The 15,782-nt window shown below is 44.4% G+C and overlaps 1 protein-coding gene across 11 annotated transcripts in view; it reads left to right on the plus strand.

The window, feature by feature from the left end:
- nfasca (neurofascin homolog (chicken) a) overlaps positions 1 to 15,782 on the plus strand; it is a 179,492-nt gene that overhangs the window by 43,537 nt on the left and 120,173 nt on the right. For all 11 annotated transcript variants that reach the window (XM_041195122.1, XM_041195120.1, XM_041195128.1 and 8 more), the window contains one exon: positions 6,561 to 6,731. In XM_041195122.1, coding sequence (XP_041051056.1) covers positions 6,561 to 6,731 — 171 coding nt within the window. The remainder of the gene's footprint in view (positions 1 to 6,560; positions 6,732 to 15,782) is intronic.

A 15,782-nucleotide genomic window follows, 5' to 3' on the forward strand; every position in this document is an offset into this window, starting at 1 on the left:
CTTCCTTCACCTCTTTGGCTCCTTGCCATATCCTCTTTTGTCTCTCCAGGGGTGAACTTGGTCTTTGTCAGTTGTGTGAAAGTTGCTCAAAGCAAACCCCCAGCCTCATTCTACAACAGACTCAACCTTCACCCCTGTTAACAGTAATGCAAGATGTGCTGCCAATTCACCACGAGTGTGTTTGATGCTAATGGTGAAGATCATTTACACCCACTTTCTTTTTTGCTATCTCTATCTTTGACTGTCACTCCTGTTGTATATTGTATATATTTCAGAGAATACACTAGTTTCTAATGGTGCAACAGGTTTATTTTCAAAGTATTAAAATATCTCTGCAATCGCAAGATGTTTGTACTTGTGCTTATCCCAGCTCAGCTTTTTTTAATGTTCATTCACGGGATGTGGGTGTCTCTGGCTGGGCCAGCATTTATTGCCCATCCCTAGTTTCCCTTGAGAAGGTGGTGGTGAGCTGCCTTCTTGAACTGCTGCAGTCCCTGTGGTATAGGTGCACCCACAGTGCTGTTGGGGAGGGAGTTCCAGGATTTTGACCCAGTGACAATGAATGAACGGCAATATATTTCCAAGTCAGACTAGTGAGTGGTTTAGAGGGGAACTTGCAGCTGTTGGTGTTCCCATGTATCTGCTGCCCTTGTCCTTCTAGATGGTAGTGGTAGTTTGTTTGGAAGGTGCTGTCTAAGGAGCCTTGGTGAATTCCTGCAGTGCATCTTGTAGATGGTACACACTGCTGCTACTGTGCATTGGTGGTGGAGAGAGTGAATGTTTGTGGATGTGGTGCCAATCAAGTGGGCTGCTTTGCCCTGGATGGTGTCAAGCTTCTTGAGTGTTGTGGGAGCTGCACTGATCCAAGCAAGTGTGGACTATTCCATCACACTCCTGGTTTGTGCCTTGTAGATGGTGAACAGGCTTTGAGGAGCCAGGAAGTGAGTTAATCCTCGCAGGATTCCTGTCAGAGTATTTATATGGCTAGTCCAGTTCAGTTTCTGGTCAATGGTAACCCCGAGGATGTTGATAGTGGGGGATTCAGTAATGGTAATGTCATTGAACCTCAAGGGCGATAATTGGTTTCTCTCTTGTTGGAGATGGTCATTGCCTGACACTCGTGTGGCATGAATGTTACTTGCAACTTGCCAGCCCAAGCCTGGATATTGTCCAGGTCTTGTTGCATTTGGATATGGACTGCTTCAGTATCTGAGGAGTTGCGAATGGTGCTGAACATTGTGCAATTATCAGCGAACATCCCCACTTCTGGCCTTATGATGGAAGGAAGGTCATTGATGAAGCAGTTGAAGATGGTTGGGCCGAGGACAACTACCCTGAGGAACTCCTGCAGTGATGTCCTGGAGCTGAGATGATTGACCTCCAACAACCACAACCATCTTCCTTTGTGCTAGGTATGAAACCGACCAGCTGAGAGTTTTCCCCCTGATTACCATTGACTCCAGCTTTGCTAGGGCTTCTTGATGCCACACTTGGTCAAATGCGGCCTTGATGTCAAGAGCAGTCACTCTCACCTCACCTCAGGAGTTCAACTCTATTGTCCGTTGTGGTAAAGTGGAGTGCTATGTACTTTTAAGAGAATGTAGTTAACTGACCACGTGACTGTATTGACCAATCGCTATGCAGCGCCGTCTTATTGGGTAATGGAGTGTAGAGCTGGAGGCGATTGAAGAAGCACACATTGTGCAGTCTTCTGTTCTTATTTCCAATAAACCACTAGTGTTTGTTCAGTTAATCGGTCTCTCTGCCAATATTGTTTCAAGCACCAACTAATGTGTTCATATCAAGGGCGCAGCCAACGTTTGCTGGACAAAGCGACCCTGATAACCAAAAACATAAAACTGGCGACGAGGATAAACCAGATCAATTGCCGGCAATCAAGAAAGCCGCGGTGCGCCAGACACGTGACTTCACCATTACCTTGAAGCTGTTTGAACGCGCAGTCTCCTTAGTCATCGAGTATGCTGCAGTCTGGGCATCTTGAACCATTCGACTCTGTTTCTGATGACTGGTCTTGTTATGTTGAACACCTAGCGTTGTTCTTTACTGCTAACGACATCATGGAGGAGGACAAGAGGAGGGCGATTCTTTTGTCTTCATGTGGGAGCAAAACGTATGGGCTGATCCGCAGCCTCACGTCACCTAACACCCCTGATACAAAGACTTTCGACGTGTTAGCAAATATTGTTAAAAACCACCTGAATCCAAAGCCCTCAGTTACTGTGCAGCATTTTAAATTCAATTCGAGGAATAGGCTTCCAGGAGAGACAATCGCCGGCTGTGTAGCTGCGTGAAAGGAATTAATGGAATATTGTGAGTTCGGAACTTCAATTAGTGGCTTGTTGTGAGATCGATTGATATGTGTAATCGGGCACGATGCTATTCAAAAGCGATTACGATCTGAGACTAATCTAGACTTCAGTAAGACATTAGAATTGGCAACAGCCATGGAGAGCGCAGTTAGAGACTCGGAGGCAGTAAAAGATACACAAAATGGCACTGCCCATCTTGTAGGGCAGGAAGGACCAGGTGCAAAAACATCAGACTCCACAGAAAGGCGGGGAACGCCCACTATGTACAGACCATTGAAGAACAACAGGACTACAGTGAAAACTCACGACATTAATGAGAGAAAGGCGATCGACAGTTCAGAAATATCCAATGTTTTTCCTGCCACCGCAATGGTCACATGATGCGGCACTGTCAGGATAGGCTGAGACAGTATTTTAAAAACAAAGATAGAAATCATAATCTGTCTCATTGAAGAACCAGAGGAAGCAGAATCTGACATCCATTCGTTATACAACCTGAAAGTGAGTCGGACTGAGCCAATCCAGGTGGTCATTAGAGCCATTGAACAACCCATCAAGATGGAGGTCAATGCTGGGCATCAATGTCTGTCACAAGAGAAAATACATTCAGATACTCGAATAAAGGAGCCCATCCTTTTAAGTTTGGAAGAATCAGGCACTAAATTTAAAAACATATACGGGCAAGGAAATGAGAGTGAAAGTCTTGGTGCAGAATGGGGGATCAGTCTGTAAATTTACCCCTTTTATAGTAGTAGCGGGGGCAGGCCCCAGTTTAATTGGTCGCAATTGGCTCAAAAAGATTAAATTGCAAGGGGCCGAGATTTTTCAAATCAGAACGAGAAACTTACAGGAATTGTTACAAAAGTACGCTTCCATTATCCGTGACAAGCTAAGAAGGATTCGTGGGCTACAAGCCAACATCCACGTAGGCCCTAATGCAACCCCCAGATTTATCAGAGCCAGACGAGTCCCTTATGCTCTATGGGACAAGGTCGAGACCGAGAAAAGTTGGATATCTTACAACTGGTGCGATTTTCCGATAGTACCCTTACTGAAAAGTGTTCGCTTTTGCGGTGACTATAAGTTAACTGTAAACAGAGTGGCCAAACTTGATAAGACACCCGATACCGAAGATTGACTAATTATATTCGAAATTGACAGGGGGCATCACATATTCAAAACTCGACATGAGCCACACCTACCAGCAGGTAGAGTTGAAAAGAGGCTCTAGGGAATTAGTGACCATCAATACACATGGAGGATTGTATCAATATACTCAACTACCCTGTGGGGTCTCATCAGCGTGTGCTATTTTCCAGCGTACCATGGAAAATCTGCTACAGGGACTGCTCCACGTCATTGTTTAACTGGATGACGTCTTAGTCACTGGAAGAACTGACGGAGGACATTTTGGCTAATTTGGAGGAGGTGCTGAAACACCTCTCATAAGCGGGGATGTGCTTGAAGCGAGAAAAATGCTTTTTCCAAGCCAAAGAGGTAGATTTACTTGGCTAAAAGGTCAACGTGCAGGGCCTGCATCCCATGGAAGAAAAGGTCAAGGCTACTCTCAAGGCACCTACACCGAGAAACACTACAGAACTAAAGGCCTTAGGCATGATAAACTACTATGGCTGATTTCTCCAAAAAATAAACCATACTGACTCCATTATACGTATTGCTTAAGAAAAGCCATAAATGGATTTGGCAAGCTCCGCACCGGGAGGCGTTTCTGAAGGTAAAGCAATTGTTAAGATCATTGGTCCGACTGGTCCACTTTGACCCAAGGAAAGAATTGATTTTAACTTGCGACGCTTCCCCTTATGGAGTAGGGGCTGGACTTTCACACCGGAGGGCAGATGGTTCCGAACAGACCCATTGGTTATACATCTCGCGCGCTCAGCACTGAAGAATGATGATATTGTCAGACTGAGGAGGAGGGCTTGTCTGTTGTGTTTGGTGTTCAGAAATTCCATCGATACCTTCCCTGTCGCCGTTTTCACATTATATCAACCATAAGCCTCTGCTGGGATTATATGGAGAGGATAAAGCGATACCACCTCCCCCATCGCATCTGCTCGCATCCAGAGGTGGACACTGATATTGGCTGCTTACGAATACACTTTTATTCACCGATCAGGAAGCCAGAACACACATGTTGAAGGAGGGGGTCTCAGGAAAAACCAGCTGAGGCCATTGAGCAACAACGCTCGACACGTTCAAGGAAGCCTCCTGAGAGACTTGACTTGTAAATAGTTATTCATGGGAATAATTGGGATTATGTGAAGCTTGTCAATTGTACTTTCAAGTAAAGGGGGAGGGATGTGGCAAAGTGCGGTGCCATGTACTTTTAAGAGAATGGAGTTAACTGACCACGTGACTGTATCAACCAATGGCTATACAGCATGTGCTACTTGAGTAATGGAGTCTGGAGCTGGAAGTGATTGAAGAAGCACACATTGTCAGTGTTCTGTTCTTAGTTCCAATAAACCACCAGCGTTTGTTCAGTTAATCAGTTTCTCTGCCGATATTGTTTCAAGCACCAATTAATGTGTTAATATCAAGGGCGCAGCCAGTGGACCTGATAACCAAAAACATAAAATGCATATTTGAACCAAGGCTGTAATGAGGTCAGGAGCTGAGTGACCCTGACAGAACCCAAACTGTGTGTCAGTGAACAGGTTATTGCTAAGCAAGTGTCACTTGATAGTATTGTTGAAGACTCCTTTTATCACCTTTACTGGTGATGGAGAGTAGGCTGATGAGGCGGTAACTAACCGGGTTGCATTCGCCCTGCCTCTTGTGTACAGGACATACCTGGGCAATTTTCCACATTGCTGGGTAGATGCCAGTGTTGTAGCTGTACTGGAACAGCTTGGCTAGGGGTTTCTAGCAGCTTCTCTCTTTACTTTAGCTCTGAATCCACACCTAGGCTTAATCAGTCAAGCATAAATAGAACAGATCAGTTATCAGACTCTCAATTAAATACCAATCAATTGCAAAATTTAATACTACACCTCCTTCCTCTCTCTCAATTTTCTCTCTTATCCTCTTTTCTCTTGTTTTCTCTATCTCTCCTCTTTACCCTTCACTCTCCCTCTGCCCCTTCTTCACTCTTTAACTCATCACCTGTTTATTACTTCTTTCCCTCTCTGTTTCTCACAATCTTTTTCTCCGTTTCTTCACCTTAATCTCTTTTCTCTCCTTTTTCTCTCCCATGCTCTTCCTCTCTCTTCCTTTCTTCTCTCTTCCTTTCCATTCCTTCACCTCTATCTCCCTTGGTCAGTCTGCTTCTTTCCCTTGTTCTCTCTGGCATTACTGTTTCAATGTGAGTCAGCATCTTCAGGAGAGGAGCAGAGAAAAGTGAGGGAAAATTGGGAAAAGTCAAGTATATAAATTCAGAGTATATAAAGGCATGTTACAGGGGTGTGATCTATCTTGCGGCTTGAACAACGAGCAAAAGCTGGGTCTGTCTATGACCAAGGTAGAGGTCACCCCTTACAGAAGACAGTTCCGGCAAGAAATTCGGGGCCAGAGTGAGTTCCGAGGCCAGTTTCCAGATGAATTCCGATTGTCTAGATGGAGCAGTGAGGGATTTCCCAATTTTTATCCCCCATATTGGGCTGGACTTTTACCTGCTTTTTCATCTATTCCGGGGTATCATGTGGTTGTTGAGCAGGGTGAAGAATGTTTGTGTATTGGGATACACAAGGAATCACAATTGTGTGGGGGCTGCTGGATGAGCCAGAGGGTCTTTAACTGTCCGCTGTGTTTTTGAGGGTACCAGAGTATGTTGGGTAGAGTTATGGTGAGATGACTACGCTGGGGAATGTTGTGTTATAATGACGCAGGGGATATACTAGAGCAATAGACAAGAGCATAACGGGAAGGTGGTACAATGAACGATGAGTATATCAAAGAGTGATACATGTTTTAGATCACTAAATGTTATGACAATGCCATACGGTAATATTCTGTGGGATTTTGAGTGCGACGAAGAGGTTGGGGCAATAACTCAATTCATTGCATTTCTGATTGAGGCGTTAACTATAATGCAGAAACAATAAATAACCAGAATTAATTGGATGGCAAAAAATAAACATAAGATAACATAGATGTATAAAATGTAAGGATATGAGGTATTATCTTCGAGCTGTTGTGGATTGAGGAGATTGAGTCTCTGAGGGTGCTCATTGTGATTGGTTGTGCCAAGTGATCTCTTGTCTGTTTTAGTGATGGAGTCGATCCCTCAAGATAAGCGTGTGTCTCAGGGCCTGAACGGCGACCTCTACTTCTCCAATGTGGTGCGTAGCGACGCTCGCTTTGACTACATCTGTAACGCTCGGTTCCTCTTCACACACACCATCCAGCAAAAAAACCCCATCACTATCAAGGTGATGACCAGTAAGTATCAAAACCCTACCCTCTAACTCCTCCCCTAACAGTTTTCACTCCTAGTATGTGTTCATGGTGCACCAAATGACAGGGGCTTTTTTGATCAATGTTTTATGATGGATTGGACGCACTTTCAAGGGATCAGTTGGACCTGCAGAATATGATGCCGAGGAACCCATGCCCATTAGTTCCATGTGGTACAGGGTCAGTGCAACCAGGAGTTCCTAGAAGGGTAGTTTCTTTTTATTCATTCACAGGATGTGGGCATTGCTGGCAGGGCTGGCATTTATTATCCATTCCTAATTGCCCTTGAGAAGGTGGTGGTGAGGTGTCATCTTGAGCCGCTGCAGTCCATGTGGTTTAGGTACACCCGCGGTGCTGTTACAGAGGAAGTTCCAGGATTTTGACCCAGCGATAGTGAAGGAATGGCGATATAGTTCCAAGAAAGGATGGTACGTGACTTGGAGGGAACTTGCAGGTGGTAGTGTTCCCAAGCACCTGTTGGCCTTGACTTTCTAGATAGTAGAGTTTGCGGGTTTGGAAGCTGCTGCCAAAGAAATACCACCCACTGGACAAAAATCCCCACAGACTTGGGCTTTCCATTACTCCTACAGTTGTAGTCTTGCCAAGGAATGAAACGGTCCAGCCAGCAAGTCCCCCAGAAATGTGCCCAATAATTCTTGGAGATGATTGTGCTATGCAGGGCACAGATTCCAGAATTGAGAACCTTAAACTGCTGTCATCCTTTAACCAGTTAATGCCACCCCTACAGGTAGCATCTACAGCCTAGAAATTCACTGGGACTGCGCCTATTTTACAGAAGCGCTAAGTGCCCAATATGGTGGACAGGGCACAGGCTGACAGTACAGCTTGCATCATATTGGTACAGGAATGCAAGGAGGCATGTATACCTCAAACAGCCCTTGAAAGGGACCATTAGCTACCACCACCTGAATGGTAAAATTTTGTAAATATTCTTACTCGAATGTGAAGTCAGGAGGAAGAGGAGTTTCCTTCCCAATTCCACTTGGCCACTCCTGATTGCCCCACTCCCTCTCCGGGTTCCTTCCTCTCCAGCTTTCTGATTGCTCTCCACCCCGCTGTCCCCTGCTTGCCTGGTCTCACCGAGGGCATTCTGCAGGTGACGCAGCAGGCTGGAATTACAATCCTCTTCAGCAGCAACCGTGCCAGTATTGCTGCTCTGCAGCTCACCTGTCTCATATAAATTAGACCCGAGACCCAACATAACAGGTGCCTCAGGCTTAGCAAGGGATTGTTCCCAGCAGGCCAATGCCAACCATTTTCTCAGCCTTCAGCTTCAGAACTTTCTGCAAAAAGTTACAGGCAAAAAATTACCAATTGGGATAATAACAGATGAATACTTTTAATGCGTTCATAGTAAATTCTTTTCCATGTTAAGCTAATGCTCAACTTAAAGGGGTTAATGTCTTTACTAAGATAGAAGACAAAGGAATGTTTTACAGAGGGTGCAGAGGAGGTTTACTAGATTGATACCTGGGATAAGGGTTTTTAGTTACATGGAAACACTAGGGAAATTGGGTTTTTTTTTTAGAGCAGAGAAGGTTAAGGGGACATGAGAGAGAGCTGATCAAAATCATGAAGGGTTTTGATAGAGTAAATAAGGAGAAATTCTTTTGAGTGGCAGAAGGTTTGGTAAGTAGAGGAGATAGATTTAATGTAGTTGGCACAAGAGCCAGAGAAGGAGCCTTGGTTCAAACATGGACAAAAGAGCTGAACTCCTGAGCTGAGGTGAGACTGACTGTCCTTGACATCAGGCAGCATTTGACCAAGTGTGACATAAAGAGCCCTAGCAAAACTGGAGTCAATGGGAATCAGGGGGAAAACTTTCCACTGGTTGGAGTCATACCCAGTATAAAGGAAGATGGTTGTGGGTGTTGGAAGTCAGTCATCTCAGCTCCAGGACATCACTGCAGGAGTTCCTCAGGGTAGTGTCCTTGGCCCAACCATCTTCAGCTGCTTCATCAATGACATTCCTTCCGTCATAAGATTAGAAGTGGAGATGTTCCCTGATGATTGCACAGTGTTCAGCACCATTCACAACTCCTCAAGATACTGAAGTAGTCCATGCCCAAATGCAGCAAGACCTGGACAACATCCAAGCTTGGGCTGACAAGTGGCAAGTAACATTCGGGCCACACAAGTGCCAGGCAATAACCATCTCTAACAAGAGAGAACCTAACCTTTGCCCTTTGATGTTCAATGGCATTATCATCACTGAACCCCCTACTGTCAACATCCTGTGGGTTGCCATTGACCAGAAACTGAACTGGACTAGCCATATAAAGACTGTGGCTACAAGAGCAGATCAGAAGCTAGGTTCCTGCGTCGAGTAACTCAGACCTGACTCCCCAAAGCCTGTTCACCATCTACAAGGCACAAGTCAGGAGTGTGATGGAATACTCCCCTCTTGCCTGGATGAGTGAACCTCTCACAACACAAGAAGCTTGACACCATCCAGGACAAAGCAGCCCACTTGATTGGCACCACATCCACAAACATTCCCTCCCTCCACCACAGATGCACAGTAGCAGCAGTGTGTACCATCTACAAGAATCACTGCAGAAATTCACCAAGGCTCCTTAGACAGCACCTTCCAAACCCATGACCACTTCATCTAGAAGGACAAGGGCAGCAGATAGATGGGAACAGCACCATCTGGAAGTTCCCCTCCAAGTCACTCAGCATCCCGACTTGGAAAATCCTGGAATTCCCTAACAGCACTGTGGATGTACCTACACCACATGGACTGCAGCGGTTCAAGAAGGCAACTCACCATCTCCTTCTCAAGGACAACTAGGGATGGGCAATAAATGCTGGCCCAGTCAGCGAAGCCCACATCCGATGCATGAATAATAAAAAGAGATGAGGTGAAATGTGTTTTGTGCCATGAAGTGGCATTATCTAGAATGTACTGTCTAAAAGACTGGAGAAAGCAAATTCAATGATAGCATTCAAAACAGACAGGAAAATTTGCAGGGCTGTTGGTAAATGTCACTGGAGTGAGACTAATTGGTAGCTCTTTCAAAGAGCCAGCAGTGAGACAATAGGCAGAATGACCTCCATCTGTGCTGTATCAATTTATGAAGGTATAAACAAGTTATCTGCAAAACCTCCTCAACAATAATGTCCAGGCTTAAAAATTGGGAATCCAACAAGCTGCCCTAGTTGATACTGATTGCAAAGTGCATTGCCCAGTCCTTTGTACATCATTGCACACCAACAAGATCACAATTTGGATCAGTGGTCTGTCCTGATCTCAGTTGAGGCGGTAGTTTTGGGGGTGTTTTTTATTCATTATTGAGATTTGGCTTTGCTGGCAAGGCCAGCATTTATTGCCCATCCTTAATTGTCCTTCATTGAGGGCTGTTAAGAGTCAACCACATTGCTGTGGGTCTGGAGTCACATGTAGGCCAGACCAGGTAAGGATGGCAGATTTCCTTCCCTAAAGGACTTGAGTGAACCAGATGGGTTTTTACAACAACTGATGATAGTTTCATGGTTACCAGTACTGAAACTAGCTTTACAGATTTATTAATTGAATTCAAATTCCTCTAGCTACCATGATGGGATTTGAACCAATGTCCCCAGAGCATTAGTCTGGGTCTGCTATATTACCAGTCCCATGACAATACCACTACACCACCATCTCCCTGGTAATGGGTCTCAGACCAGGCAAGACTGGAAATAAAAATCACCCAGCTGGGGTTCCCATTTCCCCCATTTCCTACTCGGTTGACTCCAACAGCAACAAGTTCATATGTTAACAGCACAAGGAGCCTTCCTGCTTCTGACTAGTTCTCCAGTGAGTCTATTCTTCGCTCCTCACGCCTTCTAGGCAACAACATCTGTGAGTTGCATTCCCAAGTGTAGGAACCTGGGAATAAATCTCCCCCACCATTCCTAGCCAGACCTCCAGAAAGTACCAGCTCCGCTTCCACTGTTGTAACATTTTTGGTTGGATAGCGCTGTTTCAAGGCACTTGGCAGTTATCGTACAAAATAAGATTTGTTCGCTTGAGATTCTGGGCAACATTTCTCCAAGTTGTAGACAAGGGGAGGCAATATAGGCCTCAGCCCTGTCTAGTAGTGAATGCAGCAATCTTGTGATAATGAAAGTTTTGAGCGGATCTAGGTTAGCCTGGATCTCACTCGGAATGCATTTCCAGGAGATGCACCTACACAAAAAGATTTAGATCTCTCGATCACAACAAGTACTTTTGAAGACAACAACCAGCAGTCGAATGATGGCTGGACTTATTGCGGCCTGTTTGTGAGTGACGCAGTATTCCTTTCTGATGGCCTACGTTTCACAACCAGCAACATAAAGATCACTTTCAGAAAGTGCCATAAAAATGCTTTAAAAATTTTCTAAAGATTAGAAGCGTGAACATTAAAGTAGTGCCATTTTGTTTTGAGTTATTGGTGCGACGCATTGGCTACCAGCGCACATGGGCAACCGGGTCTACCCTACTCTTCCTGTCAGCCATCACATTTGACCTCAAGATGAACTTCTGACCTTACATTTGCACCATCACTTAACAATGCCTACTTCCATCTCCGTAACATCGCCCGACTTCAACCCTGCCTCAGTTCATCAGTTGCTGAAACCCTCACTCATGCCTTAGTTATTTCTAGACTTGACTATTTCAATGCACATTCCCCACATTCCACCCCCATAAACTTGAGGTCATCAGAACTCTGCTGCCTGTATCTTGCCTCGCAGCAAGTCCTTTTCACCTAACGCCCCACTACATTGGCTCCTGGTTAAGCAAGACTTGATTCTAAAATACTCTCCCTCTTTCTCAAACCCTTCCAATGGCTGCACCTCACCCCACCTCTGTAATCTTTTCCAGCCACGCAGCCCTCTGAGATACATTGCCTCCGCTAATTCTGGCCCCTTCAGCATCCCCAATTTTAATTGTCCCACCATTGGTGGCCATGCATTCGTTTACCTAGGCCCAAGCTTTAGAATTCCCTCCCTACACCTCTCCGTCTCTCTACCTCGCTTTCCTCCATTAAGACACTCGTTAAAAATTAATTCTTTTACCAAGATTTTGGTCATTTGACCTAAGATCTCTTTTTGTGGCTTGGCGTTACTCTTGGTTTGTAATGCTGATGTGAAGTGCCTTCAGACTTCAGACATTATTACATTAAAGGCACTATATAAATATAAATTGTTGTACAAATAACATCATTCGTTATCTGAATTATATTTCTCAACACTTACGGATGTAGCTCAGACCCCGTGTACACATATTGTATTAATTTTCATTGTATAGCATTTCATAAACCAAACTTCTTCCCTTCATTCCCAATGTATAAGGTTCAAATGCACCAAACCTTTTTCCACTGTAGGAAATTCAAAGGATCAAATCCTTTCGTCCTCTGTCTCAGTTCATGCACGACTTTCAGTACGTTAAACTCCTTTCTGGTCACGTCAGTTCTTTACAGTTTGAACACGTTGATCCTCTTCCCATTCACTTCCAGTTTATAGAATTCCAGTTGCAGAGGCGCCACAATTTCCGGTTCCTCCTCGTTATACCGAATTTGTGGCTAAAACATAGCTGCCAGGAATTTTCTTGGGGATTTTCCAGCGTCCACTGTAACTTTGGCAGTTCTTCGTCAGGAACTCCAGATAAACATGTAAAGAAATTTTGCACCAATCAGAAAAGGCCTTTGGAATTTTTTTTTTATTCATTCTTGGGATGTGGGCATCACTGACTGGGCCAAAATTTATTGCCCATCCCTAATTGTCCTTGTTCAGAGAGCATTTAAGAGTCAACCACATTGCTGTGGGTCTGAAGTCACATGTAGGCCAGACCAGGTTTCCTTCTCTAAAGGATGTTAGTGACCCAGATGGGTTTTTATAACAATCGATGATAGTTTCATGGTTACCAGTACTGAACCTAGCTTTACAGATTTATTAATTGAACTTTATTTAATTGAATCGACAATTGTTTCAGTCATCATTGGACTTTTAAATCCACCATCTGCCATGGCAGGATTTGAACCTGGGTCCCCAGAGCATTACCCTGGGTCTCTGGATTACTAGTCCAGCAACAATACCATGACACCATCACCTCCCACTTTGGGAATTCCTATAGATAATATTTGGATATTGAGATCCAGAACCATTCATCCTGTTATCAATTAACTCATTGTTGATGTGCAAGGTGCTGAATATTGTCCACTACCCAACTTAATTAAGGGGTAAAAGCAAAATACTGCAGATGCTGAAAATCTGAAATAAAAACAGAAAATGCTGGAAAAACTCAGCAGGTCTGGCATTGTTGTAGCGTGGCTGAGTTGTACTATTAATGATGGAGTTGATCTGCAGACAGTTCTTGGATGGAAACATTAAGTTTACTTACAATATATTCAGCAGCAACTACACAGGTGCTTTCAACTCCAACTCTGTCTCTACATTGTCCACTGAGGTAGCCTGTGCGACTCTCCAATGGTTACTACAGATCATGTGATCTTCCTTAACAAACATTATTCTTAAAGGTACATTACACACTAAATAAAACCATAATTACTACATTCCTCCCCCTTTAGCTATACATATATTTACAAGTACATATTTTTCAAGACAACATATTATTTTCACTGTGTAAGGAAAATACAAGTTCAGTCTTTCAGGTGGATTCCTGGTACGTGTGGAACGTCACAGCTCCACAACTTCAGATTCTTTGTCAGGAATCTCCTTTTCCGGAGTTGCCTGAACATCAGGTGCTTCAATGGGCACTTGCAGTTCTGTATCCTCAACTCTTACAGGAACATCAGACATGTCAGCCCTGGGTCTGAACAGGGAACGCAGACCCACTCATGATCACTGGTGGAACCAAATCTTGGTGATTTTTCTCTCTTCTTTAAATGGTCCACATGTTTACAAATGAAGCCACCTTCCACCTCCATGTGGTAAGATAGAGGTTCAGTAAACACACTTATTTCACCTGGTAACCACTTTGGTCCTTCCCTGAAATTTTTCACGCATACCGGCTGGCTCTTCCCTGGGTAAATTTCCTCTGGTGACTATGCCAGTCGTATCTAGTTTTCTGGCTTCCCTGTCTCCTTTCCACCTTCCCCTCTAAATTCGGCATTAATAAGCTCAATCTCCTCCTGAGACGGTGTTTCAACAATACCTCCGCAGGTGTGACACTTGTTCTTATGTGAGGGGTAGTAGTCCTGTAATGAAAAAGAAAGAGTACTAGCTTGGTTGCCAAGGAATTGTCAGTTAAATTTTTCATGCCTGCCTTGAATGTTTGATCTGTTCTTTCGGCCAGTCCGTTTGAGGAAGGGTGATACGGTACAGTTTTCACCTGAGTGATACCGTTGAGGCTGATAAACCGTTGAAACTCAGCACTTGTAAATGCCGCGCCGTTATCGGAAACAACTACTTCTGGTAGTCCATGAATGGCAAAACTCTGAGGTAGTTTCTCAATTCAATCGGCCAACGTTGGTGATGTCACCTCATATACATCCAACCATTTTGAATGGGCAACGACAGTGAGCAAAAACACTGACTACGTTGAACCTTTCCTGGGAACTATGTGTAACCACACCCAGGGTCTACCTGGCCACTCCCATAGACATAACGGAGCTGTCAGTGGCAACTTTTGCTGTTGCTGACATTGCACACAGTGCTTTACTAACCTCTCTCTTTCACAATCCATCCTAGACCACCATAGATAGCTGTGTGCTATGGTCTTCATTCGGGAAATTCCTGGATGGGCACTGTGTAGTTCAATTAAAAGTAGCTCCCTACCCTTTTTGGAGGAACTATCGCTCGTGCTCCCCACAATAAGATGCCATTCTGGCTGATTATTTCATGTCTTCTGTTGAAGTGCGGTTTCATTTTGTCAGATACGAGCTCCTGTGACCAACCATGTAGCACTTGTTCTCGTACCTGAGATAGGACTGGGTCCTGACTTGTCCAGTCTCTGAGCTGTCGAGAAAATACTGGTGAGGAATCTAAGAAATTTAACAGTAAAACAAGTTCCTGTGGAACTGGGATGTGCTCATCATTTTCTTGTAAAGGTAAACGACTAAGGGCATCGGTGTTTGTGATTTGATTGCCAGGTCTATGTATGAAAGTGTATTCGTATGCTGCCAGGATTAAAGCCCATCATTGTATTCTTGCTGAGGCTATGGGTGGTATAGCCTTGTCCTCACTAAACAAACACATCTATGGTTTGTGGTCTGAAAAGATTGTAAAATGGTGGCCGTGTACGTACTGGGGAAATTTCTTGACACCAAAAATGATGGACAGGCCTTTTTCTATCTGCGAGTATCCCTTTTCCGCTGCAGTGAGCATTCTTGATACGTAACCTATTGGCTGTTCCATGTCATCGTCCATCTGATAAGAGAGCACTGCTCCCACTCTGTAGGGAGATATGTCACATGTCAGTGCCAATTCTTTCATCTGGTCATAATGCACTAATAGATTGGACGAGTGCAACAATTGTTTCACTTGTATGAACACTTCTTTCTGAGGCACCTCCCAAGACCAATGTTGGTTCTTTTTGAATAGAGAATGCGGGGGGGGGTGGTGGTGCCAGCACTGTAGACAAATTGGGTAAGAACCGCCCATAATAGTTGATCATTCCTAGGAATGATTTGAGCTCTGAGGTGTTCTTTGGTGCTGATGCCTCTCTTGTGACTCTCACTTTCTCCTCAACTGGGTGGAGTCCCTGTGAATTTACCCGGTAACCCAAATAGATTACCTCCCTCACTTGAAACGTCCATTTTTCTATTTTTACACGGGCTCCAGCTTGCAAGAAACGTTTTAAGACTTCTAAGTTTGCCAGATGCTCTTTTTCAGTGAATCCTGTCATCAATACATTGCCTAAAGAGACTACAACCTGGGGCAGTCCCTGCAGTAACCTTTCCATTGTTCTCTAAAAGATGGCACAAGCGGAGGAGACCCCGAAAGACAATCGTGTATATTGGTACAATCCTTTGTGGGTATTAATTGTGACACAAATTCCCTGGAGGCATTATCCAACTCGAGTCATGT

The sequence above is a fragment of the Carcharodon carcharias genome, chromosome 9 (assembly GCF_017639515.1).
Source record: "Carcharodon carcharias isolate sCarCar2 chromosome 9, sCarCar2.pri, whole genome shotgun sequence".
NCBI classification, from domain to species: Eukaryota; Metazoa; Chordata; class Chondrichthyes; order Lamniformes; family Lamnidae; genus Carcharodon; species Carcharodon carcharias.